Source organism: Tiliqua scincoides, chromosome 13 (assembly GCF_035046505.1).
Source record: "Tiliqua scincoides isolate rTilSci1 chromosome 13, rTilSci1.hap2, whole genome shotgun sequence".
Lineage (NCBI taxonomy): Eukaryota > Metazoa > Chordata > Lepidosauria > Squamata > Scincidae > Tiliqua > Tiliqua scincoides.
Genome location: NC_089833.1, coordinates 69,814 through 93,722, shown reverse-complemented (window position 1 = coordinate 93,722; position 23,909 = coordinate 69,814). Strand labels below are relative to the sequence as shown.

At 54.0% G+C, this 23,909-nt stretch overlaps 2 protein-coding genes across 2 annotated transcripts in view; both read left to right on the top strand.

Moving 5' to 3' along the window:
• The window catches only part of PDPK1 (3-phosphoinositide dependent protein kinase 1), an 18,506-nt gene extending 6,457 nt beyond the window's left edge, over positions 1 to 12,049 (top strand). The window contains exons 2-14 of the mRNA XM_066640567.1: positions 285 to 530; positions 1,391 to 1,433; positions 1,600 to 1,737; positions 2,054 to 2,198; positions 2,467 to 2,564; positions 2,997 to 3,072; positions 5,728 to 5,796; positions 6,006 to 6,102; positions 7,810 to 7,983; positions 8,349 to 8,566; positions 9,335 to 9,392; positions 10,446 to 10,598; positions 11,087 to 12,049. Coding sequence (XP_066496664.1) covers positions 285 to 530; positions 1,391 to 1,433; positions 1,600 to 1,737; positions 2,054 to 2,198; positions 2,467 to 2,564; positions 2,997 to 3,072; positions 5,728 to 5,796; positions 6,006 to 6,102; positions 7,810 to 7,983; positions 8,349 to 8,566; positions 9,335 to 9,392; positions 10,446 to 10,598; positions 11,087 to 11,194 — 1,623 coding nt within the window. The 3' untranslated portion in view covers positions 11,195 to 12,049. The remainder of the gene's footprint in view (positions 1 to 284; positions 531 to 1,390; positions 1,434 to 1,599; positions 1,738 to 2,053; positions 2,199 to 2,466; positions 2,565 to 2,996; positions 3,073 to 5,727; positions 5,797 to 6,005; positions 6,103 to 7,809; positions 7,984 to 8,348; positions 8,567 to 9,334; positions 9,393 to 10,445; positions 10,599 to 11,086) is intronic.
• On the top strand, positions 11,717 to 23,909 carry LOC136663822 (BTB/POZ domain-containing protein KCTD5-like). Its single transcript, XM_066640777.1, has 7 exons — positions 11,717 to 11,903; positions 12,123 to 12,715; positions 13,584 to 13,692; positions 13,994 to 14,085; positions 14,455 to 14,550; positions 16,110 to 16,235; positions 21,943 to 23,909. The coding sequence occupies exons 1-7, from the start codon at positions 11,717 to 11,719 to the stop codon at positions 21,970 to 21,972; spliced, it is 1,233 nt and encodes a 410-aa protein (XP_066496874.1). The 3' UTR covers positions 21,973 to 23,909.

Here is a 23,909-nt window from a genome sequence, read left to right as displayed (position 1 = left end):
GTCACTGGGCCATTTGGCCACCTCCTCCCTCCCTCCTACTCTGCCTGGCTGTTGACTACGATCTGTCCCTGGGGTTGTGCCTGTATTGGGGCTGCAGAGTTCAAGCGGCTTCCCCTGCTGGACTTGGTGGATCAAGCATCTTGCAAGCCTCTCATTGCAGCACCATTCAGGAATTGGCCAGCAGTACTTAGACTGTTGGCAGGGGCATGTGGGTGTTGCAGGCTCTTGCTCCAGCCTGAGCAGGGCCTACAGGCTGAAAGTCCCCTTCCTTCTCTTCCCTGCAGTATGATGCTGTTCCGCTCCAGTCCAGTGTGGTCATATGTTCCTGCCCATCTCCATCAATGGTGAGGAACCAGGCAGACTCCAGCCCTCCCCCTGGTGCGGCCACCTGTGGCAGCAGGCAGGGCCTGAACATGGAGAGTGCTGCTGCAGAGCCGAGGGCAGGTGCCAACTCTTTGCAGCAGCCTCGGAAGAAGCGCCCTGAGGACTTCAAGTTTGGGAAGATTCTGGGAGAAGGATCTTTCTCAACGGTGAGTCTCTGCAGTAACTGCCGGGACTGCAAGCCAGCCAGGGGGCCATGGTGAGTTGGTCCTGTTGACAGAGACAGCTATCCTACCGTGGAAATGCTTAAAGTGGAGGACTTGACTTCCCAACACGAAGGCTCCCTCTTGGCTCCCTGGAAGAGGCTATGGTTGGGATGCAGGTCCGGCCTTGCAGCGCTGCTCCCTCTTCCAGTGATTTTTGCAATCCTAGCAGGCCATGGGGCAACTCCCCACAGGGCTTTTCGCCTCAGGTCAAGGCTAAGTCTTGGGTCCCTCTGGGCCCCTGATGCTCAGAGTGCCCTGTAAGATTCCTGGGTTATCTCCCTTCGCCACTGGAGTTTAGAACTGTGCTTTGCCCATCTCTGGGGGAGAGATGGGAAGGACAAGAAGCTGCCTGCCATGGAGTCAGAGCCTTTGGTCTGCCTGGCCCATGGTTGACAGCGGCCCAGGGCTTTAGCAGGGACTCTCTTCTGTCCTGCTTCGAAGTGCTGCTGGGGACTGGACCTGGGACCTTCTTTGTGCAAACTGAGCCCCAGCCCCTGCAGTGGGCTGACCGATCTGCTGACCTGGTTGGAGCAACAGCTTCTCTGGATATACGTCTGCAGCTGCTCTCTTTCATGGGGCATCAGCTAGTTCTAGTTCAAAGGAGTTGGCTACATTTGGCCCTCTTGGTTCCCTTGTCATCCTGGAAGTTCTTCTGCACTGGTGTTGCTAACAAGTCTGCAGTGTAGGCCTATCTTTGCTTCCTGCAGAGGTTGGGGATGAAAAGGGTGTTGCCTATCCTGCCTGGAGAGTCCTCTTGGGGGTCTGGGTGACTGTCTTGTGCTCTCTTTGTCTCCTTTGAACAGGTTGTCTTGGCCAAAGAATTGTCAACCTCCAGAGAATATGCCAGTGAGTAAACATCCCTCTGGGGATGGGGGCGTGGGGGTGGGTGGGTTTCCTCTGGATGAAGCCAGAGGAAGCCCCAGCTGAAGACCTGCTGCCATGCAATGGCTGGTCTCATGCAAAGATGGACTGACACTTCCTTTGTCTTGTACATGACTTTGTCTTTTAAAAGTTAAAATTCTGGAGAAGCGTCACATCATCAAGGAGAACAAGGTGCCCTGCGTGACCCGAGAGAAGGACGTCATGTCCCGCCTGGATCACCCTTTCTTTGTCAAACTCTACTTCACATTTCAAGATGATGAGAAGCTCTGTATCCTTGGAACAAAGAGGTGTACAAGGGCTAGTGTGAGTGGAGCATTTGCTGGGAGAAGATGTTTGGGCAGGACAGAACAGCCTGTTCTTTGCTGTGCACATCCAGAGATGTTTTCCTTGCTGTTGGACTTGCAGCCAGAATTCCTGACAAGGGCGGAATGGTGGGCTCTGCGTTTTGCCACCAGGAGTCAGACCAGTTGACTTGAGCCTCTGTACTGGCTGCCCCTCCTGCCAATGGCATTGTTTTCCCTCAATTGCATGCCTTTGTTGCTTCAGGATTTCCGGTGTTCATAATTCTTAACCGTAGCCTTCAGACTTTGGCCTGAGCTATGCCAAAAACGGAGAGCTTCTTAAGTACATCCGCAAGATTGGATCTTTTGACGAGACCTGCACTCGGTTCTATACAGCTGAACTGGTGTCTGCGCTTGAGTACTTGCACGGGAAGGGAATAATTCACAGGTAATGGGTTGGTCTGGAAGCCACTTGTTGCCCTGGCATGTGCAAAGTGGCCTGATGTGAGCGAGCCCAAAAGGGTCCCAGAGAGAAGCAGTTTCAGGCTCCTGGTCGAGGGAACAGCGAAACTGTGAGCTCCTCCTCCTCAGAGACCATGCTGTGTCAAGCTGGCTCACTGCTGGAGGCTGTGCTTGGGGGAAACTCCTCCGTCAGGGCTGTGAGGGTGGTCTAGACAGTGTGTATGTGTAGCTGACACTGTCTGTACCTCTTCCAGGGACCTGAAGCCAGAGAACATCTTGCTCAACGGAGACATGCATATCCAGATCACAGACTTTGGAACAGCAAAAGTCTTATCGGCAGATAGTAAGCAAGGTGAGTGCTGCTTTCTTACTGTTTCTGGGGATGACGGAGGCAGACGACTGGAAACTGTCTTTCACTGGAGGTGTCAGGTGGGAGCAGCCTTCCGGCCATAGCAGATGTTGTCTGTCTTCTGAATCTCTGCAGAGCCAAGGTAAAACTGCTGTGCTGTGTTTGGAGATGGGGAATACTGGGCTTCCCCCAGAGCTGTGGCTTTCACTGAAACAGGGCACCTGAAACCATGGTTGGGGAGTGCAGGGGGGTGAAATGGGAGCGATGCCCCTTCATCTCATCCAGTGTCCACTGATAAAAGCTAATGGAACTCAATGGCATTTGAAAGGTGCAAATTGTGTTTCAAGCAACTGTGCCAGCCTTCAGAAGAGCCTTGTTTGAAATATTATTCCAAGTGACCTGAAGGCTTGGCTCCCTGTTGGCTTCTCCCCACAGCACGGGCAAATTCCTTTGTCGGGACAGCCCAGTACGTGTCTCCTGAGCTCTTGACAGAGAAGTCTGCTTGCAAAAGGTAAGCTGTGGGTGGCTCACGAGTGGTGGGGGAGGGAGATCTGGGTTCAGTTCAGCAGGTGCAGCTGTGCTCTGAGGTGAACAGCTCCTCCCCAGAGCTCTTTGCTGAGCCTCCTGCACACACACCACTGAAATATTGGTCCTCTCGCATGTCTTGGAAATGATTTTCCCCTCTAGTTTTTCTGAAATAAATCTAAACATGAACGATGGCCTGTCTGCCGTATACCAGCAAGCTGCTGTAGAGTCGGCCTGCATCTCCTGCGCCTTTGTAACTTGAATCCAGCCATACGAGCTTGGTCAAAAAAAAAGAAAGACGGGAAAAAAGCAGCAGTTAAATAGTGCAGGCGATTCTGCCCCCCACTTCACTGACACGGCATGTGCGCTGGAGTGGGTCTGAAATGGGAAACTGAAGCTGCTGTTCCGCTATCAGTGTCTTTCTCGTGTCTCTCATGCTGTGGTTTCAGCTCTTGTCTTTGGGAGATTTAATGGAGTTTTGTCTACATGTGGAGCTTGGATACCAGCTGTGTGAGCACTGGTGCTACTCCTGAGCCTAAGGAGTGCCCTGCAGGATCAGTGGGAGTCTCAGGTCACCAGGGGGAGTGCCCCTCTAACCTTGTGCCCTGCTGCTGCTTCACACAGTGGCCAAAGCCCCCAGGCAGAAACTGAAGGGGGTAACAGCCCTCCCCAGCAGCACCTCATCCTCAGAGGGGTGGTGCCCCTGAATGTCAGCCAGTGACCAGGTTTCTTCTCTACCAGGAATTTGGCCCGTCCCCCTTTCAAGCCATCTCCACCAGTCGGCACCATGATATCCTATGTGGCAGCAAGAGGAGTCATGAGTACTCCCTGTATCCTGAGTCTCCCAGAGGACTCAGGACGATTGCTGAAGGATTCTTAAGTTCTAGTTCTATTAGAGAGAACTTGGCCCTCCCCTGCCCATCATCATATCTTTGTAGAGCAGACCAACCTTTAACTTTAAAGCTCCTGGACCTTTAACAATTGTGGAGGAGGAAATTTCAGCAGGTGCAGCTTGTAAGATCCAGGAGCCCTAAAGTTGACAGGTTGGCTACCCCTGGTCTAGACCAGTATTTTTCAACCAGTAGTACTCGTACCATGGGTGGTCCTTGAGGTGGTGTCAGGTGGCACTTGCAGGAACCCAAGACCCCCGCTGCCTGCAATGCGACAAGCAGCATTAGGAGACTCGGCCAGCAGAGCTCTAGTATGCACTTGTTGCATGTTCAAAATGCCCTCCTATTTGCTTTGAGCCTCTTACTGATGTTTGTTGCGTTGTCTGGCCTCCCAATCTGAAGTAACTGGCTATGACATCATCGCTAGTTACTTCTGGTGGTACTTCCAGTAGGTGGACCATGCAGAGTTGTACAGTGAAGAACAGATGTTAAAAAACGCTTGTCTAGATGACCCTAGGCCCTTCTACAGGCTAGTGCTCTTGTTTCTGTCTCTTGTCAGCTTGGTTGTGCAAGCTGCTGAAAAGAAGTGGCCATGAGTGGTTTGCAAAGCTCACTGCACTCTCTTTTGATTACTTAGAACAGTGGTGGCCGAACTCGCCACCGTCATGCAACAGAAATATGGTCCCTGTTGGCACCGCATCTTACTGTTCTGCTGAGTCACTGCATGTAGGCTTCCTTGCTTGGGGGGACAGGGACGCCCTGGGCAATCTCATCTGCTGCCTGGTATCCCAGAAGGCTGTGCAACAGGGTGTCGGGGAAGACGCTTCTGCCCAGAGCATCCCTGCCCCCGATCAAGGAGGACTACACGCACCGACACCGACCTGGCAGAACGGTAAGGTTCACACACCAGACAGATAGGTTTATCCCAACCCTGGATCCGGCCACTGGGGCGGGGTTTGGATGACCCTGGCTTAGAACCGTGGTTCTCAAATGTTTTAGCATCTGGTCCCACTTTTTAGAATGGCAGTCTGTTGGGACCTACTGGAAGTGATGTCATTAACCTGGAAGTGATGTCATGACCAGAAGTGACATGAATCAGGAAAATTTTGAACACCTCTAGTACGACAAAATCAAATTCCCAAAACTGCAAAGGTTGCAATCCTATCAACACTTACTCAGGAGTAAGCCCCATTGAGTGTCATTGTTATGTCTAGTATATATAAAGTACAGATCTATCACCTTTCCCCAAATGCATACCATGGTAGCATTAAGTTGAATATATTAAAAATAAAATACTTATTGAAATGAGTGGGAACCCACCTGAAATTGACTCACAATCCACCTAGTGGGTCTTGACCCACAGTTCGATATACACTGGCTTATAAATCACCCACCTACCCATCACTACCCTTGTCTGCAGTACCTTCAGATAAAGGCCGGTCCTTGAATTCCTGGGATGGATCTTATTGGAGTCTTATTGCTGGAGCCCCTCTTCTGCCCAACCTCAGTTGCAAAAGAGCTTCTGGGTGCCAGAAATCTGACTTGGGAAGCATATGCTGTTGTGGCAGCTCTCAGCTCTCCTTCACCGCCCAGTAAACATGCCTTTTACATGGTGGGGAGAATTTGCCTTTCTTGCAGTTAGTGAGGCAGGAGAGTCCTCGTTGTTGTGTGGCTTTCATGGATGGAGAAATGTGGGGAGTTGGCCCCTGACGTGTGTGTGTGCTTTCTCTCCTCTGCCTGTCTTGGCGAAGCTCTGACCTGTGGGCGCTTGGCTGCATCATCTACCAGCTTGTCGCAGGCTTGCCGCCGTTTAGAGCTGGGTAAGACTCCAAAAAACCCCTTGGTCCAGTGTGGCCACCTGGTTCCATGTTGTGGCTCTCTGCCTCTGGTCTCGGCTTGGACAGTTCAGGGGAGCTGTGACTGCCCTGGTGTCTTCCCCCCACTGGGAAAGGCTTGGTGCGGAAGGCTCTCACTGTTCTTGCTGGGAACTGTGTTGTGTGGTTGTGACATGCCTCTCTTCTGTTTGCAGAAATGAATACCTTATATTTCAAAAGATAATCAAGTTGGAGTATGAATTTCCAGAGAAGTTCTTTCCCAAGGCAAAGGATCTTGTAGAAAAGCTCTTGGTAAATGGATTTTATGTGTTGTCAAAGGAATTAAATGTATGTGAGACACCTCCAGTTTAGTGTTGCAGTAAGAGTTGTTTGGACTTATTGGCCATGATTTACGAAGATTTTCATTTCCGAAAGTTTCGCCCACAACTGTGGGGGACATTTTCAAAGGACTAGAGGTGGGAACCACAGGCTGTTCATCTCACCTCAGAGCAACTGGCAATAACTGTTCACTGATCTTGTTCACTGTGTGTTCCTTAAAGGGCTATGCACTTTCTTTCTGTAACCCAGTTCTTTTCCTGTTCCTGGATCTGAGCATTTATAAGGGCTGGTAGCAAAGCACTGCTGATCTTCAGAGTCTCCTCCTTTCTGTTCAAATTGTTACGGTGTGTTTGTTGCTTCCCTGTAGATCTGAGTGTGGTATTGGGTAGTCAAAGACAATACTTGTGCGTGTTGGAAAGCCATCCTATGGCCTGCTTTGCCATGTGTTCAGCCACAGCTGATTTGACAACCTGCAGTAACTGACAGTGCCTCTCATGTTCTTTTACCCTGGTGTTCGTGCTCCTTCTCCTGGTGCTTGTGTACACTTGACCACAACTACATGGAATTCTATAAACCCCTGCCAAGGAGAGGGGGCCCTTGTGTCTTTTGCGGATTGTAATTTCTGCTGTATTTTCTGAGTGGGCTTAAAGGAATATGGGCTGAATTGGACTGTGCAACTCAGCCTGTCCAGAAAAATGGATATGCTGACTGAGAGATCAGGAGATCAGTGCATCCCTGGTGGCAGGCAATGGAACTATTTGTGTCAGGGATAAAAGTCTTCCTTCCATACATAAAGAATATAACAGACTGCATAGATGGCGTTCTGAAGAAGATTAATTTGAGAACAATCTCTAAGCCAGTGATTTTCAACCTTTTTTTATCTCATGGCACACTGACAAGGCTCTAAAATGGTCAAGGCACACCACCTGGTTTTTGATAATTGACAAGGCACACCATGCTGCCAGTGGGGGCTCACATCTCCCATTGGCCCTATTAATAAATGGCCTTCCTCCAAATTCCTGTGGCACACCTGTGGACCACTCATGGCACACCAGTGTGCCACAGCACAGTGGTTGAAAATGGCTGCTCTAAGCATAGAAAACACAGCAGAAATTATGATCAGCAAAAGACACAAGGGCCTGCCCCTTCCTGCAGCCTCTCTTCAGTCCCCACCAGGCTGATGCTCCTATATTGAAGTTGAGCTCCAGCCAGACTGACCATCTGCAGGCCACCGGGACGGTAGGGAACAGGATGGAATTCTGAATAGGAGCTGGTTAGGCCTCTCTCATGCTTGCTGGAGACAGGCCTCATTTTCAGAAGAGAATGAAACTGGCTTGTCTGGAGCAAGGAGGTGTGGAAAACTGCCTTGATTGCAGGCTGAGTAACTCTGGCTGAGTAACAGTAGTAATATTTTACTGCTATATACTAGTATATACTGCTTTTCAACAGAAAAGTTCACAAAGCAGTTTACAGAACAAATCAAATGACCAAAGGGTTTGCAAACTAAAAGGATACAGAAGGAACATCAGCAAACAGCCACCAGATCTTGTGCTGGGGTGAAAAGGGACAGTTCTAATTCAGCTGTGGGTGGTTCTGTGATCGTGTGTGGCAGCTGCTGTGGGGGGCAGAAGGGCTGGATGAAAATGCCTCAGATCGGTAACTGCCTCTTGTCCTGTCCAGGTTCTGGATGCAACTAAGCGATTAGGCTGTGAAGAAATGGGGAGCTACGGGCCCTTGAAGGCTCACTCCTTTTTTGACACAGTCACCTGGGAAGACTTGCACAATCAGACGCCACCAAAGCTCACCGCGTATTTGCCAGCCATGTCAGAAGACGATGAAGACTGCTATGGAAACGTGAGTGCTGGGCTCAGCGCTGGGTGGTGGAGCCATCTTTGCCTGGCCTGCAGTCCCTGGCTACCTCCTGAGTAGGTCCAGTGTGATGCTCTACTGTCTCTTGGCATTCCTTATGAGGGAAGTAGTCTTGTGGGCCTTGATCCAGACCCCCATTCTTCAGCTGCTGTCCCCCCAGGCAGTGCAGGGTAGCTTTTCCCTGCTAGGTTAATGGGACTGGGGACCGGGGGAAAGAAGTGAAAGCCTAGTTTTCCCTGAGCAACCCAGTGAGCCATTCTCTCCAATTGCCAGGAGGACACCGAGAGGCCTGGTGCAAGGTCCTGCTTTCCATCTAAGTGTGTGTGCGCACGCGCCTCTCTCTCTTGCAGTATGACAACCTCCTGAGCCAGTTTGGCTGCATGCAGGTCTCCGGCTCAGCCTCCTCCCAGTCGCTGTCTTCCCCAGAACCGTGTCCCCCACACACCCCGGGCAACAACATAGAGCAATACATCCACGACCTTGACAACAACTCCTTTGAGCTGGACCTCCAGTTCTCCGAGGAGGAAAAAAGGCTGCTGCTGGCCAAGCAGGCGGGCGGGAACCCCTGGTGAGCATGAGGCTGGAACAGTCCCTCTTTAGGGGCAGAGGCTGGTGGGCAGGTGGGTGTGTGTGTGTGTGTTGGCCAGAGACACAGGGCAGAAGCTCTTCTCAAAATGGAAAGCCCAGGTGGCCCACCAGGGGGTGCTTCCTCACAGAGGATTTGCTTGCGCAGGGAGATGTGGCCACAGCATTGAGGGCTTGGATGAAGCACTGGAGAGCAGGGCTCTCAGAAGTCTTGGGTCCTTAGAGCTGGGCATTGGGCTTGGAGTCTCTCAACTGCTCCTCCTTAACTTTGCTCTTATTCCAAGACCAGCCTTCCACACCATCTCGGGTCCGTTTGTGGAAGCAGCCAGCTGGTTGGTATGCCTTTTGGGCACTGCACTGAGTGGGCGGGGTGGGAGTGGGTTGGGGAGGGATCCCCAGGAACAAGGAAGTTGCGATCTCATGCAAGCCAACAGGTGACTACTGCTGGAAGGGGGGAGGCTTGACCAAAGACGGGGTGAGTTAAGCTGACCAAAGGTTAAAAGCCTGGCCAACATCTGTTGTGAAGCCTGGCCTGGGCATGTGTTCTGGGCTCCCAAGAATTCTTCTCTGCTTGGTTGGTGGAGCTGGCACTCCAGGGTGGTCGAAGGATGGGTCTCCGTTGCAGAATGAAAGAGGCATGGGGTTGACTGCTGCGGTTTCTCGCTCTCTCTACTCCCAGAGAAGCTGTAAGCAGCCCAGCTACAGCATTGCCGCTGGATGGAAATAACACACGGTGCTGTTTTCTTTTCAGGCACCAGTTTGTAGAAAATAATTTAATACTGAAAATGGGGCCAGTAGACAAGAGGAAGGTAAGTTGTATTGTACTTGACACCTGTGCTACATGTTGTGTGTGTGTGTGTGTGGGGGGGGGGAGAATCATGGCTCTCACCTCTTTGCAGCATGAAGACAGTTCAGTGCTTGGTACACAAAATAAATGATAATGAAACAATGTTCTTTTTTAAAGTGTACATTAAGATTATCTACCACTGTAGAAGACTGAACGGCTTCCCGTTCAAAAGCAGGAATTACAGGTGAAGTGCAAGGAAGAGTCTGGAAGCCACAGTGGGAGGAAGGGCTTGCTGCAGCAGTGTTCCTATAGCCCAGCAGGTTGGAGGACCCAGATTCCCCCACAGCTGGTGGCACCTGGGGGCAAATAACCACCCAGTCAGGGGTCCCAAGCCCCTGCTGACTGTAGAGAGTACAAGCAGTTGTCCCTGCAAGACTTCATGGGCCCTCTTTAGGTGCTGTCCACGTGATCTTGTTCTGCCTTTGTCTCCCCAAGAAAGGCTGGCTGGGTCTTGGTTTAATGCATCCTTTGTGGCCTGATGCAGCACATGGACAGCACTGTCCCCACCTCTCCTTTGTGCATTACGCCAACTTGCTTTGTGCTCCGTCTTGTCACTGCACTTGGGCCGTGCATGTCGACCCTCTGGCAAATGGCTCCTGCTGGTGATGAAGTGAGCCTGGCCCAAGCCCCTGTGTTGAGCCCTTGGGTGCCACAGCAAGCGAGGGCAGCTTCCTTCCAGGCTCTGGCATCACTCAGCAGGGAGTGCAAAGGAGCCAGGAGGCATTAATTGCGTGTCAAAAGTTTGGTTTGAGGAATGATAGGAAAGGCCTGGGCACTGAGTTCATCCTCTGGCACTGTCCCTTCCAAAGAAAGGTGGGAGGAGGCTTTGCTTCCCTCCTCCTTGAAGGGGTCCTGGCTCTGCCAGAGAGCAGCTGTTGCAGCTTTTGTTGGGGATCTCGTGTTCTGTGGCGAGACGGTTGAGTCCTGACTAAAGCTGTGCAGTGGTGCTGGCTGCCATGCAGGCCCAGGTGGAGGTGCCTGGCCTCCACTCTAAGGGCAGCTTGCTTCCCTGCAGGGGCTCTTCGCTCGCCGGCGCCAGCTGCTGCTCACAGAAGGGCCCCACCTCTACTACGTGGACCCTGTCAACAAAGTCCTGAAAGGGGAGATTCCATGGTCCTTGGAGCTGCGGCCAGAAGCCAAGAACTTCAAGACCTTTTTTGTTCACACAGTGAGTGGTGGCATCTCAGGGTGGCCGGGAATGAAGTTGGGGTATTTGTGAGGCAGGGTTTGAGTTGGACTAGCTGGCCCCTTTGCAGTTCCTACCCATTTGGATTAGGTTGCTGGGATTTCTAGGCACCAGAGAGGCTGAAGGCAGCTTGAGACTGGGAGCCTCTTGGAGACAGGTGGAGGTGGCACAGCTGCTCTTCCGGCAGAAGGCCAGCCAGCCTCTTCCTCCTTTGAGCCCTGGCAGCTCCTGCAGCTGCCTCTATGTGGTCTTGGCTATGGTGCAGGCTTGGTGTATTCTGGAGAAGGCAGGCCAGAGGTGTTTCTCCTCTCCATCCTGGGAGGGTCCTGCCTTCCTAGCAAGTTGCAGCCTATCCAGGGTCCACGGGTCTTGGTGAGCATAATGGTGATGCTGCTGGCAGAATCTTCTTGCTGGATTAATGGCTGGCTGAGCGAATGAGTGGGCACTAAAGCCTTGTGTGTACTTTGTAGCCCAACAGGACGTACTACCTGATGGACCCGAGTGGAAATGCTCATAAATGGTGCAAAAAGATCCATGAGGTTTGGCGGCACAGATACCACCAGAGTGCCATGAAGTAGCACCGTCCCCCGGCACACCCCATCTCCCTCCTTGCTGCTAGAGCGCCACCTGCTGCCAGCCAGAGGACTCTCTCCCCTCCCAGCTCCGGGGGACGACGCGGCCACTGCAAGTCTGTTTTTGGAGGAAAGCCCAACAGCGGAATATTCAGGGTCGCTTTGCTTGCTTTTGTGCTTCTTTTGAGGCTTCCACACACCCACACACTCTGCCGTGAGTGACACCACCCTCCTTTTGTGCACTTCTGCTTGGTTTCTGCCGCAGGCTCGTGGACTCTGCATCGTGGGCTTTGCTATAGGCTAAGCCGCCCCAGTCCACACGCACGGCCCAGATCCTGACTGTGACTCTCCAGTCATTGTGCAGCTCACTGTGTTCATCAGGGAGCCTCAAAGCGTCTCCAGGTAAACAAGAGGACACAGCTGTTGCCGCCGCCTCCCCTCCCCCCCAGTCGGCTTCTGGCCCCAGCCAGCGGGCCTCTCCCTGTGAAGAGACTCCAGGTGCCGAGTTCGTTTCAGGATTCTCAGTGGATGGCGGAACTTGGAGTACCACACCTTGCGAAGTGTGGAAGAGGCGAGGTGGCCTTGAGGACGTGGGAGGGGCCTGCCTGCTGCTGTCCTGTGGTTTTAATGACTTGTGCGGGCCCTCAGGAGCGCTGTGCCAGCTGTGGAGTGCAGAGGAGGCCGGGCGGCAGCAGGCGCTTGCGGGGCGTGGACGGTGGGGGGGGCCCTTGTGCAGGCGCTGACTGGGTCTTGTCTTTGTATAATGAGGTGTACAAATATTCTGTCTGGTCCCCGGCCGAGCACGGCCCTTTTAGCGACTGAAGATGTTTTACATGATTTAAATATATTTAAGCCCCTCCACTGCTGCCTGTTGTTCTGCGGTGCGGTGCGGGCGGGGGGGGGGGGCTGGGGGCCAGGCCTGTTCCTCCCCCAGGGGCCTGTGGGGCACGCTGGCTTGGGGCCGTGCTGCTACCTGAGGGGAGCGGCCCAGAAGACCGGCTCGCCTGGGGGTGCTGCCAGCGCGGCCCCAGCCCTGTTGGGCCTCCGAGGCTCTCTGCTGCCAGGGGTCGTCATGGCAACAGCTTCCAGCAGAGAGGCGGGGGCGGGCCAGGCGCGCCGCGGAGCCTGGCCCCGCCCTCCCCTCCCACAGCAGTCCCCGGGGCCTGGGCGTCACGTGTCGCGGAGAGCCGCGCGCCTGCGCGGCCGGAAGCGGCCTTCGCGGGCGGTCCCCGGAGGCCGGAAGGCGCGTGCGCGGGGCGGGCGGCGGGGATGGCGGCGGAGCAGCAGCAGCAGCGCCCGCGGCCGAGCGAGCCGGGCCTGGGCGGGGCGGGGCCGGCGCAGCCCCCGCGGCGCGGCAGCACCTCGTCCTCGTCCTCGTCGTGCTCGGCGGGCGGCGTCCCCGGCAAGTGGGTGCGGCTGAACGTGGGCGGCACCTGCTTCCTCACCACCCGCCAGACGCTCTGCCGGGACCCGCGCAGCTTCCTCTTCCGCCTCTGCCAGGCCGACCCCGACCTCGACTCCGACAAGGTGGGCCCCCGCCCCGCAGCGACAGGGCCGCGCGGCCTGCCGGGCTTGCTGGCGCGCCTCAGGGGGCTCGCCGCGGCCTGCCGGCGAGGAGGGCGGTTCCCCGCGCGCACGGCCGGAGGAGCAGCCGCCGAGACTCGGGGGAGGCGGCGGCGCAGCTGCGGTGGTCGGAGGGCGGGCGCTGTCCCAGACAGGCGCGAGCAGCGGGTCTTGGTTCCCTGCGGGCCGGGCCGCCGCTCCGGCTTCCGGGTCTCTCGCGGCCCAGCAGGTGCCCCGGGAGACCCGCGCCTGGAGGCGGCCTGTCTGGACCCGGGAGTCTTGGGCTCCTTCCTCTGCCGCCCCCGTTTGGCGCCTGGCGGGTCTGGGACCCTGGACAGAGCTCTGCTGCTGGCCCGACCCTGCGGGATCCACGCAGTCCCTGTGGAGTCTCCGGCTTTCTCCGCCTCCTCCAGGGGGCTCTATGGCTGCCTGGCCCCCTCCTGCCTCAGCAGTCAGCGAGGCTGGCCAAGGCCCCTTTGGAAGGCTCCCGGCCGAGTGGGGATTCGGACCTGCAAGGCGCGCTCAGGAAGGGGAGTGTGGCTCCTTGCAGCAGCCTGGGGGTCCTCAGCTGGGCTCTCCCACCCCAGGCGCTTGTCCTTCCAGCCAGTCTTCCAGGGGAGCTTCCTGGGGACCCTGTTCCTGCTTCGTCTCTGGCCTGGAGCAGGGACTCCCACAGCACAAGTGCAGTTGCTGCCTGATCTGCAGGCCACGGCTCGCCCTGCAGGGGGGATGGAACTGGGCCCTGTGCGGCCTGCTGATCCGCGGGTTGTCAGTGCAAGAAGGCTTTGCAAGACCCAGAGGGACGTTCTGTTCAAAGAAGACACTTTTGCAGGACGAAACAGGCGCCTACCTGATCGACCGAGACCCCACTTACTTTGGGCCAGTGCTGAACTATCTTCGACATGGGAAGCTGGTGATCAACAAAGACCTGGCTGAGGAAGGTACGTAGCTGCTCGCTGCTGGACCAGGCCAGGTTCCTGTTTCATGGCTTGGGGCCGACTGCAAGCCAAATTCAGTATTGTAGCTGTTGTGGAGTGCTGGCCTGGAGCCTCCATGTCTGCCAGCATTTCAAGGCAGTCTGGCCAGTCCTCAGTATCGCTCTGCAGCCTGTGATGACCTTTGGGCCTAAACTACATGACCCTGGGGGGAGTTTGGGGCTGCCACAGCCAGTTACTGATGCTCTCCATTTGGAGCAAGTCTGCTGAGGTCTGTACCCTGAACTTTGTTCTCCCTTCCCATTAGGTGTGCTTGAAGAAGCTGAATTCTACAACATCACATCCTTAATAAAGCTAGTAAAGGACAAAATTAGGGAAAGAGATGGCAGAATTGCACAGGTGGGGCCTCCTTGCATTGTTATCTTGGTTGTGAGTGAGTGTGACTGCAGTTAGCCACAGGCTTCTGGGAGGGAGGGAGGGGGAGAGAGAGAGAGAAGAGTCCTTCCCTCTACATCCGGGTCAAGCCCACTAGTCATTGTCGTTGTGCCCCCATGCCCATGGGGTTGTGAAAGCCGCTTGTTCTGATGCAGGAAGTACGTGGCAACCGTAGGCAGGGGAATGGCATCCTTAGAATGTGGAGGGTGTTGGAGGCTGGTGGGGGGCTTCCATACATTCTGTAGCCCAAGAGAGCTGGGGAGGTGAGCTGTCTGCTGGGGCTGGGAAGGTGGGTTTTCTGCCTGTTGCTCCACCTATGTTTCTCACCCAAAGGTTCCAGTCAAGCATGTCTACAGGGTGCTGCAGTGCCAGGAAGAGGAGTTGACCCAGATGGTCTCCACCATGTCTGACGGCTGGAAGTTTGAGCAGGTAGGAAGACAGCTGGTCCAGGTGACCGGCTTGGGCTGTTGGATGCTGCAGGGGTGACTGGAAAGAGTCCATGTCTTTTTCTGTGGAGGTCTCAGGGGTGCTTTGAATCACTGCTTCAGTTATCCTTGCCATGTCTCTGTCAGGGAGGTCCAGCTCTTGTTCTTCCTGCAGCCTGAGGGACGGAGGCTCGGGGAGAGGGAGTCATCAGTAGCAAGTTGGTCCCTGCAGTGACACTTGCACTGGTTTGGAGTTTGTGCCCTTAACCAGGACAGTGCACCAATTTCTCTTGGTCAAATATTCTTGTTCAAAATGCCGCATGTGGAGGTGGCTGGAATGGCTGCAGCTGGGTGGCTTCCTGGGCTAGGCTCATTCCGCAAGTTGAGGGAGCCCTTCCAAGGGAAGCCCACCTACTATCTCTGTTCCTGTTTTGGAGGTACAGTTAAGGGGCCTTGGGGCAAACTGCAGAGCCTTCGCCTGAGGGTGCTGGCACAGTTGGGCGTTGCAGATTAGCTGGTTTGTAGGGATGAGACTTTACATCTCTCTTGCTGCATTATCCAGAGCTGGTTTTTTTCCTACCCCTCAACTGGTGTTTGGAAAGGGTTTCTTACAGAGTTTTCTTGGCGGGGTTGACAGACTTCGCCCTCCTCACTCACCTTCTGGGGTGTGTGGCTTTGCATACTTTCTCCATGGCTGTGCTGGGTGGCAGTGAGTCAGCAGCAAGCAGGGGGGGCACGCATGGTTGTTTAGCCAGCACCGCCGAGAGTTTGGTGGAGGAGATGAGCAAAGAGGGAGACAGACCTTCGTCAGAAATAGGAACCAATGCTGGATTTCTGGTCTGGTGCGACTGAGCAGATCGCAGAATAGCGTCTGCGCTAGGGACTCATTTCCCGTCCATATCCTCCCACTGCTCTCGCTTCCTGGGCCCAAACAGCCACACCCACCCTTGTTTAGCTCAACTAACAGCCGGCCAGCCCAGGGGTGCCAGGTTGCCTACCAGAAGGAGGAGGTACATCCAGAGTGACTTGGGATGATGCCTCCAGCCACTGTGGGCCCAGCTTGGCAAGTAGAGAAGAGAGGCTGGTGGAGGAGCAGCAGGTGGGTGTTTCAGCTGTGCTGTGAGTCAGGTGGCCTGTGGAGGGCTGGCCTGGGGGACCCAACGACTATGACATGACAATTGTATGTGGAGTTGCTGATGATGGACTCATGACTGTAGTTTGGGAATGGAGCCTGTCTGTGAGTCTAGCAGTTTTTGCATTTGGGAGCCCCTTAAGGATTGCTGTAGGTTGCTAAGTAATTGTGGGGTTGGGCTGGCCAGCATTGTGGGGGTGGTCTGACCAGTTTCCTTGGTAGAGAAGTACAGCTACGCTTCCTGAGGTTTTCTGTTCTTACAGCAAAGCCAATTAAAGGCATAGAGAGAAAGTGGCGAGGGGTCAAGACCTTTCTCCCTTCCCTGCTCCTCTCGCTCTGCTCTTTGGAGATCCTTCAGCCCTGTTGCAGGTGGGCCGGGGGGGCCTGAACTAAGGGGGGGTGATGGCCTGAGCCTTTCTGTTCTCTCACAGCTGGTCAGCATCGGGTCCTCCTACAACTATGGGAACGAAGACCAGGCTGAGTTTCTGTGTGTCGTTTCCAAGGAGCTGCACAACATGCCCTACGGCATGGCCAGCGAGCCCAGCGAGAAGGCCAAGGTGAGTCGCAACTCTTCCTGAAGGTCCTCGGAGGAGCTGGCCCTTGGGGAGCCTCTTGGGCCCCCAGCTTGCCTCCAGCTGCAAGTAAAGCTTCCATGCCACAGCCGTATCCCTCTCTGGGTCAAGTCTGGGGTTAGCTAAGAATGCAAGCTGTGTGGGGTTCCTGACCTTGGGCTATTTCCAGTGGCAAATGTGTTCTGTGGGTGCTGTTGAGGCACCGGGGAAGTGGTTGCAGCCTCTGGGCTGGGAGTGTCCTCCAGAAAGGACTCTACTGGAGGAGGGGCTCCTAAAGCCGACCCTGTGCCTGCCACTGCTGGGTGCTTGTGCAGGAGAGCAGATTGTCTAAGACTGTGAGAAACTGAAAGGGCTTTCCAGCCCTCCCTGGAGGAGCTGCATGCTAGTCAGGGATTCCACCCTCCAGCTACAGCCACATCCCCAAGGGTTGGCCCTGTCCCTGCCCAGTGATGCCAGCCTTTAGGATGCTGATGTCTAACTCTCTGTTGGGCAGTGCAACTTAGCCAAGCAGTAGATCCCCAAACTGCTGATCTGTTAATTTCTGAACAAACTGGCAGGTGTTTCATGTGCACCAGATCAAGCCACAGGCAGTGAAATATCAAAGCCCTTTAGAACAGTGATTCTCCCACGTTTAGCACCAGGACCCACTTTTTATCTGTCAGGACCCGCTGGAAGTGATGTCATGACCAGAAGTGACATCATCAAGCAGGAAAATTTTTAACAATCCTAGGCTGCAATCCTGCTCAAACTTACCCAGGAGTAAGTTCCATTTACTGTCATTGTTAAAAGGTATATACTGTACGTAGTAGCTTGTTAAAAGTACAGGTCTGGAACATTTTTCTAAATGCAGTCATGTGCCACGGTAGCATCAAGTCTAATATATTAAAAATAAAATATTGAAATGAATGGGAACCCATCTGAAATTGGCTTGTGACCCACTTAGTGGGTCCTGACCCAGTTTGAGAAACAATGCTCTAGAAGATGGTGCTTTCGTTCATTAGTCATCTCAAGCTCTGCTGAGGCTTGCAAGAAATTGGTGAAGATGCATCCATAGGCTGATTTGAAAGCAGCCCTGGGCCTCCTTCTCTGCCTCCTGCTTTTCCTGGGCCTCTGGTGACAAAATGCAGTTGTCAGAATGCAGACCAACCACTTAGGAGGATGCATTTAGAGTCTTCCTGGGGTGATGACAGACTCCAGGGTTCTCACCTGGGTGCCTTGCCTGTGCATTTGTCTAGGCTACACAGACTGCTGAATTCAGAAGAAGCTGTGACAGATTACTAGGCTTGAAGCAGCTAGGCAGAGGGTGGCGGGGGGATGACGACTCTGGAGTATGTGCACCTTGTGCTCTGGAAGGAGGAGCCTCAACAGAGCTTTGGTACAGAGTTTGGTTGCGGAGGGGCCAGCCAGTTGTGTTGGCGTTAATGACCTTGGGAACAAGGGAGTCACTGACTGTCCAGCCTACAGTGTGAATTTGCCATGACAGGCTTGGGGGAGACGCAGAGTACGAAGTAGCCGTGTCGATGTGGAGGGTGTGGGTGTGAGGGGCACAGGCAGGCCATCAGGTGCAGTGAACGGGGTGGCACTTTGGCTTGTTTTGAATGTTGCTTTTAAAACACCTACAGCCACAGGTGTGACCAAAACACCTTGAGGTTCCTTGAGGTTGACAGCCAATGACAGCTTGGCCCCCCACCCCATAATTGCAAATTAACCTTGATTCCCAAAAAGTCAATTGCAGCAATTAAAAAATGGCTATTAAAAACAGCTGTTAAAAAATGGAAAAGGCCCCGTTCTTCAGTGCCTTGGTCTGTCTCCACAAGTCTCTCTAGGCAAGCCTAGCCAGCTGGAGTTGCTCCCAGAAAATGCAGCTTCATGCATTTGGAGGGAGGCTGCCATGGCCACCAGGAAGGAGGGTGATGGAAGGTTCTGGTGTCTCCTGGAGTCGTCCTTGCCTGAAGTAGAGCGAAGAGCAGCACAGAGTGTCCTCTTAGCAGGTGGTTTCCCTGACCACGGGGGCCCTTAATAGTTCCTCCTGCCCCCTGACTCACCTCTTCCAGGGTCTCTCGGCAGCCAACCTGCTCATGTCCTGGAAGCTTCTCAGATGGCTTCCAATGGCTGCCGGTCATTCTTGTGGTTCTGGTGACCCGCTGGCTCATTGCAGCTGCTGTCGGGGTGGGGGTGGGGGAGAACTGGGCTGACTGAGTTGCTGGATTGCTCAAGGTGATGCTCCCTTCTGTGGGCCTTGCTGCAGCACACTTGATTTTCCTGCTTCCCCCCCCCCCCGAGTGGGTGCTTCTGGGTCCTTCAGACATGACTCTCGGAGCCTCCCCCCACCACCAAGCCCATCCCAGTCTGCCCAGGCCCCAGGAATATGCTGAAGACTTGGGTTGTGCAGGGCAAAAGTCACACACAGGGGCCAGCAGCTGCCCACTGCACAGAGGGCTTGAGTACCCCCACTGCTGCCTGTGGAGCCCATGGCGAAGGGGCCTGATCTGGCTGTGGCTTCACTCAATCTGGACTTTCTTCTTCTCCCCCTCTCTCTGCACTTGCTGCATGACACTCAGAGTGAAGACGAGGAGACGGATTACGATATGAATGACTCAGATTGAGTGTGCGTGCAATGGTGAGCACCAGGGTGCCCCCTCTACTCCCTTCTGGCTTCCCTCAGTGGTGCCTCCTGTGCTGTGTGTGTGTCTGTGGCTGCCTCGCTCCCTTGTGCCAGGCCCAGCTACCCTCATAGTAGACTTGCCCTTAGACCCTACCCAGTAGTCCCGTTGTGTGTGTCACCATCTTCACTGCCCACCTGGAGCAGGCTGGCTGCTGCTGCTGCAGCAGTTGTCACCAGGAGACTCTTGGGCTGTTTTTGTGGGGGTGTGGGGAGATGCCACACTGACCACGCATGGAGAGCTGGTCCTCTGGGCATCACGTGAAAGGTACAAGGGTGCAGCTACCCTTTTGCAGCCACTACCAGGCTGTCTTGGGCATCGCCTTGGCTGTGCCCTTATTTCATTCAGAACCTCCTTTCAGCACTTTGAAGCATGACTGGCCAGCCTTTTGGGTCCCAAGCTGTGAAATGCACCCTTCAGCTGTGGATGGTGGGGAGGGGGGCAGAGGCATTCCCTGCTCCAGAACACCACATCCAGTCCTTCCTGCTCCGTGAGGTTTGGGGCTGTGCCAATTCCCAGGCAGGGATCATGGAAGAAATGTGCATTGGCTTCTCAGCAGTTCCTTTTGCTTGGACAGCCATTTGGGGGAGGGAACAGGTGTGTTCTGATGGGGCACAGGTTGGGGAAGGGAGGCAGCTGCTTCCATGGCTGCTGTGGTAGCCACACCAGGCGCGGAGTGGGGCTCAGGTGCATTCAGCTTTGAGTTTGGCAGGACAAGAGGGAAGGGAGGAGAATCCCAGGAGAGAGTTGCTGCTCGAATGACACCTGTGCCCATGCATGGCACTGACTTAATTCTCCCCACTGTGCCCCCATGTGAAGCCTCCTCCCACTTCTCTGAAGGAGCCAGGAACACTGTCTGTGTCCCCATGAGGCCAGAGTGAGTGGCTCAATAGCACTTGGTCAGCTAAGCAGGCTACAGTGTGTGTGCAGGGGGGGATGCACAGCAGCCTCTGGTGCTGCTCCCCTCATTGCAGTAGCACTGAATGATGGAAGCGAGTGAAGTGAGGCTTCAGGGTCTCCTGACAGAGCAGGAGGGGCTGGATGTGGTGCTTTGCTGCAGGGATTAGACCAGATCCTGCCCCACGTCCACATGTCAAGCCTCTTATTGTGGTCAAGTTGGAAGGACTCCATCCATGTTGGACTTGGACCCGGGGCCCTGGCAGTCCTTGGCATCCGCTAGGGAATCACTTGCTGGCCTGGCTTGGGCTCCTTGGCCTCAGTTCTCAGATAGCAGTTGTGGCTCTTAACATGGCTTTGAATTAACTCTGAATAAACGGAGCTGCTGAAGATACAGGTGGGGAGTCGATGGTCCTGTGAGGCTCTGGAAATTCAGAATGTGCTGAAGCACCAAGGGAGAGGAAGACTGTAGTGCTCCAGTGGCTCTGAGGGGCTGGTGCATGCTGGCCGTATTGCAAGGTGCCTCCAAAATAAAAGTAACTAACCCAAATGAGGGGACCCGTGGCAGGAAATGCCCCACTGGGGACCAAAGCAGGGCCCATAGGCAAGGTTGATGGTCAGCCTCCTGCTCTTTGGAGCTCCCTGGCTGAGGCTGTGGACAGAGCCTGAGGGACTTCTGGGAAGCCTGGGACATGCCTCTCTTCTCCCAGGGGGAGCTCCTCACCAAGTCAGTCACTTTGCCCCAAATCCTCAAGAGCGGCTGGGAGCATTGCCTTCTCTGTCCTCAGCACAGGGTTTTGTTCGGTGTTCTGATGGCTGGCTGGTCACACACCCCCTCCCCGTTGGACTGAGCACCTTGTATGCAGGAGTGTCTCCAAGGGTCAAGCTCTTTGGTGGCAAGAGAGAGTGAGAAGGGGCCAGGGGAGAGCAGGAGGTCCTTTTTGTTTTGCCTTTTAAAGCAGACTTTTAAATGTCCCTGAGGGAGAGAGGTGTCTGCCTGTCTTGTGAGAGCAGAGGTTTCCTTATCTTCCATAAACACAACTTTACTAATGGCTGACTTCAGGCTTTACTCATCTGAGGTGGAAGTTAAAACCAGCTTGCCAGTGGAAGGGGACACAGGTTGTTCGTCATGTGTGACTGGTGGGCCAGGCCTTGGAATTTGGTACACATATGGGCCCAAACCCCCACTTGCTAGTAGGGTCTAGGGCAGTGGTTTCCAAACTGGAGGCCAGGACCCCACCAATGGGTTGTGACCTGATTTTTGGTGTGTGGGATCCTTAGTTGTTAATTGGGTGTACTTCCTTCTTGCTGACACCAATATTTGGAGCGTACACCCACACAGACAGCCAAAGTACGAGAGAAACTTGAAAGGTGTGTATTTGTAAATCTCTCCTTCTAAATCATCACACACCATCCAAGATTTCCTAATGACTAGGAATGGTTCTCTGTGTCTCTCTTCCTTGAGAGGAGAGGGCATGGTGTGCCCGAAGTGACTAGTCTTGCCAATGACTGTGACACGGTGTACACAAAGCTCAGTTGCACCCACCTAGCTGCAAAAGTTTGTCAGAGGCAGAGATGCATCTAACAGACTTCCGGGCCTGAAGCTTCCCTCCCTGCAGCACAGATCGGACAGTGTGAGGTGGGACTTTGGTTGCTTCTTCTCAATCATGAGTGGGTGGGGAGGGGGGAGATTTCCAATAGCACCCAGGCATGGGCATCTCTCCTTGCAGAATACAAATTTGTTGACTGGTCCTGCATGGGAGAGGCTGCTGTTGGGTCAGGCCACTGCAAGCCACCAGATTTGTGTGTTTCTGCCAAGTCTGCAGGCTTTGGGGATAGAGCTATGCCAGCCAAAGTTCCATGGCTGCCTAAGGATGGGTTGAGTCTAGTCCCTGCACTTATGCAAGGTGTGCTTCTGGGCAATCTGAGCCTAGTGCAGGAGTGGCACTCTGTATGGCACTTGTAAAAGACTTCTGGCATGGGGGGGCCCTAACCTTTGCCGCTGTGCAGGCTTTGTTGTCCAGACTGTCCTGGTCTGTGCAGAAAGCAAGTAGTTCTGGTTTTCTGGACCTCACTGGAGAATCTTGCCATGTCTAACCTTTCATCCTTTCTCTTCCCCCTCCCCACCCAAGATCTTGCAGGAGCGAGGTTCAAGAATGTGACTACTCAGTATTGCATGGTATGAAGAGTGTTCTTTGGAACTGACCCATGAAGAGGCCTGGTGCCCAGAGGAACATGCGTGTTCTGGATTTTGAACCATTCCTAAGCTGGTGTTGGTTGGGGAGGCCTCTACCCTGTCCTGCCATGAGAGGGCTTGTGTTGATTGGGGGGAGTCAGTCGTGCTGCCTTGTGGGTCTGGGTGACCTTGATCTCCTGTGCAGAATCTGTCCTGCTGTGTGTTTTTTCCGAAGATATGAAGCACTCCAGTGCTGTCCAGATGAGGCCTCACTGAATCCTTGCATTGCAGACTGTTCAAGGACAATCTACTTGGTGCTATGTATCAATTCCAGCCCATACACGAGTGTGTGTTGCTGGCAGCCCTTGTTTGCTGCTGCTGCCGCCGCTGTACATTCCTTGGCGCTCTAACATCAGAATGGCAAAGGAAAGGCAGGGTGCCAGCCTGCTGGAAGCTCTAGCCCAGATGGAAGGGTTCCCTCCTGGAAAGATGTGCACCTCTCTCCTGCCCCCCGCTTCCTTCAGCACTCAGCGGGAGGACTCCCAGGAAGAAGTGTTCTTTACCTGTGCCTCTAAGGGTGGCCTTCCTCTTCAGACAACAAACTGGATCTTGCAAATATAACCTCCAGTTTTAGCTACAATTTAGGATGGAAGGGCCCATTTTTTTAAAGGAAATAAAAAATGCCACAGCATTTTGCCTTTCAAACACAAGCCTCTCTCCTCCCCTCCCACACACGCCTGTCATAAGTTGCATTCTCTGTGTTGAGCACCATCGGCAAGCATCTGCCCTCTCCGACTGGTGAGAGAGTTGAGATGGGCCTGGGATGGAGTCCTGAGGGTGAGGGTCCTGGGCTGCTTCTGGACTGCTGGTGACTCATTGGCAGATGTTTACAGCGACTTCTCTGTTCTCTTACTATGCAGTTCTTTTGGCTGTCTTGGCAAATGCTTATTGTTTCATTACAAGAGGCTTGTGGTAACTGAAGAAACCCAACTGGAGCTTTTGTATGCATGGTGTTTGAAGGAAACTATTAGCATGTCTCTCACATAGGTTTAAGGAAGTACATGCTGCAGAGCTCTGCTTGATGGAGCTCCACACAAGGAACTTGGAGGCTCTTGCGCGTGGTTCCTGGTGTATTTTTTATTCTGCTTTGAACAGCTCACCAAAGTTGGGTGCATTCTCCATGACCTTAGGTGCACTGAGCCGTGGCTGGTATCCCAAGCAACTGGAGTCTTGCCAGAATTCTTGGTCGTGTTCCTGGCAAATGGGTTCTGCTCAGCAGAACACCAGCTTGTAGACTGATCTGCAGTAGCCACCCTGGACATTTTATCTTTTAAGATGTTCGCATTTTAAACTGACTTTTACTAAAACGTTCTGAAGGGGAAAAGTGTTTCTACTGTGTTTGGGTGTCCACACGTGGTTACGTTAAAGCTTGTTTCAGCCTCCCCTGAGCAATGGCTTGTTTACAGGACAGGAAGGGCAGACTGTTGGGGGGCAGGTGCCTGCTGACCTGGTTGCCCTTTCAGTGTTTCTTGTGCCTAGTCTTCCGAAGCAGACACAGGACTGCTGGCTTGAAGGGCTTCCGCCCCACCGTTCCCCTTTCTGAAAGGCATGCCCTGCCCTCCCTCACCCTCCCTCTGCTCCTTGGCAATTGCCAGCTTGCCAAGGCAGGGCAGAGAAGCACGAGGGGGTCAGTGGCAGGGGGGCGGTGCGCCCCGGGTACCACCCTTGGGGGCGTGCAACACCACAAATGCCCCAACATCACTAACATTGCGAAGGTTAGAAGTAACCCTATCATGCGATAGGCCGTTGGATGCGGAATTTCCAGCGGAATGCAATGCAAAAAACTAGATTGAAATATCTCCATCAAAAGTTCTGGCCAAAAACCGGAAACAAAAAATGCATTAAATCCTATGGAAAATGAAA

What these genes read in the sequence shown, in the direction of transcription:
- LOC136663822 (XM_066640777.1), top strand. Translation starts at nt 11,717, where the DNA reads ATGGCGGAACTTGGAGTACCACACCTTGCGAAGTGTGGAAGAGGCGAG. An exon ending in GCGCTTGCGGGGCGTGGACG is followed by an intron (nt 11,904 to 12,122) that starts GTGGGGGGGGCC and finishes TTCCTCCCCCAG; the next exon opens with GGGCCTGTGGGGCACGCTGG. An exon ending in AGCCCAGCGAGAAGGCCAAG is followed by an intron (nt 16,236 to 21,942) that starts GTGAGTCGCAAC and finishes TCCCCACCCAAG; the next exon opens with ATCTTGCAGGAGCGAGGTTC.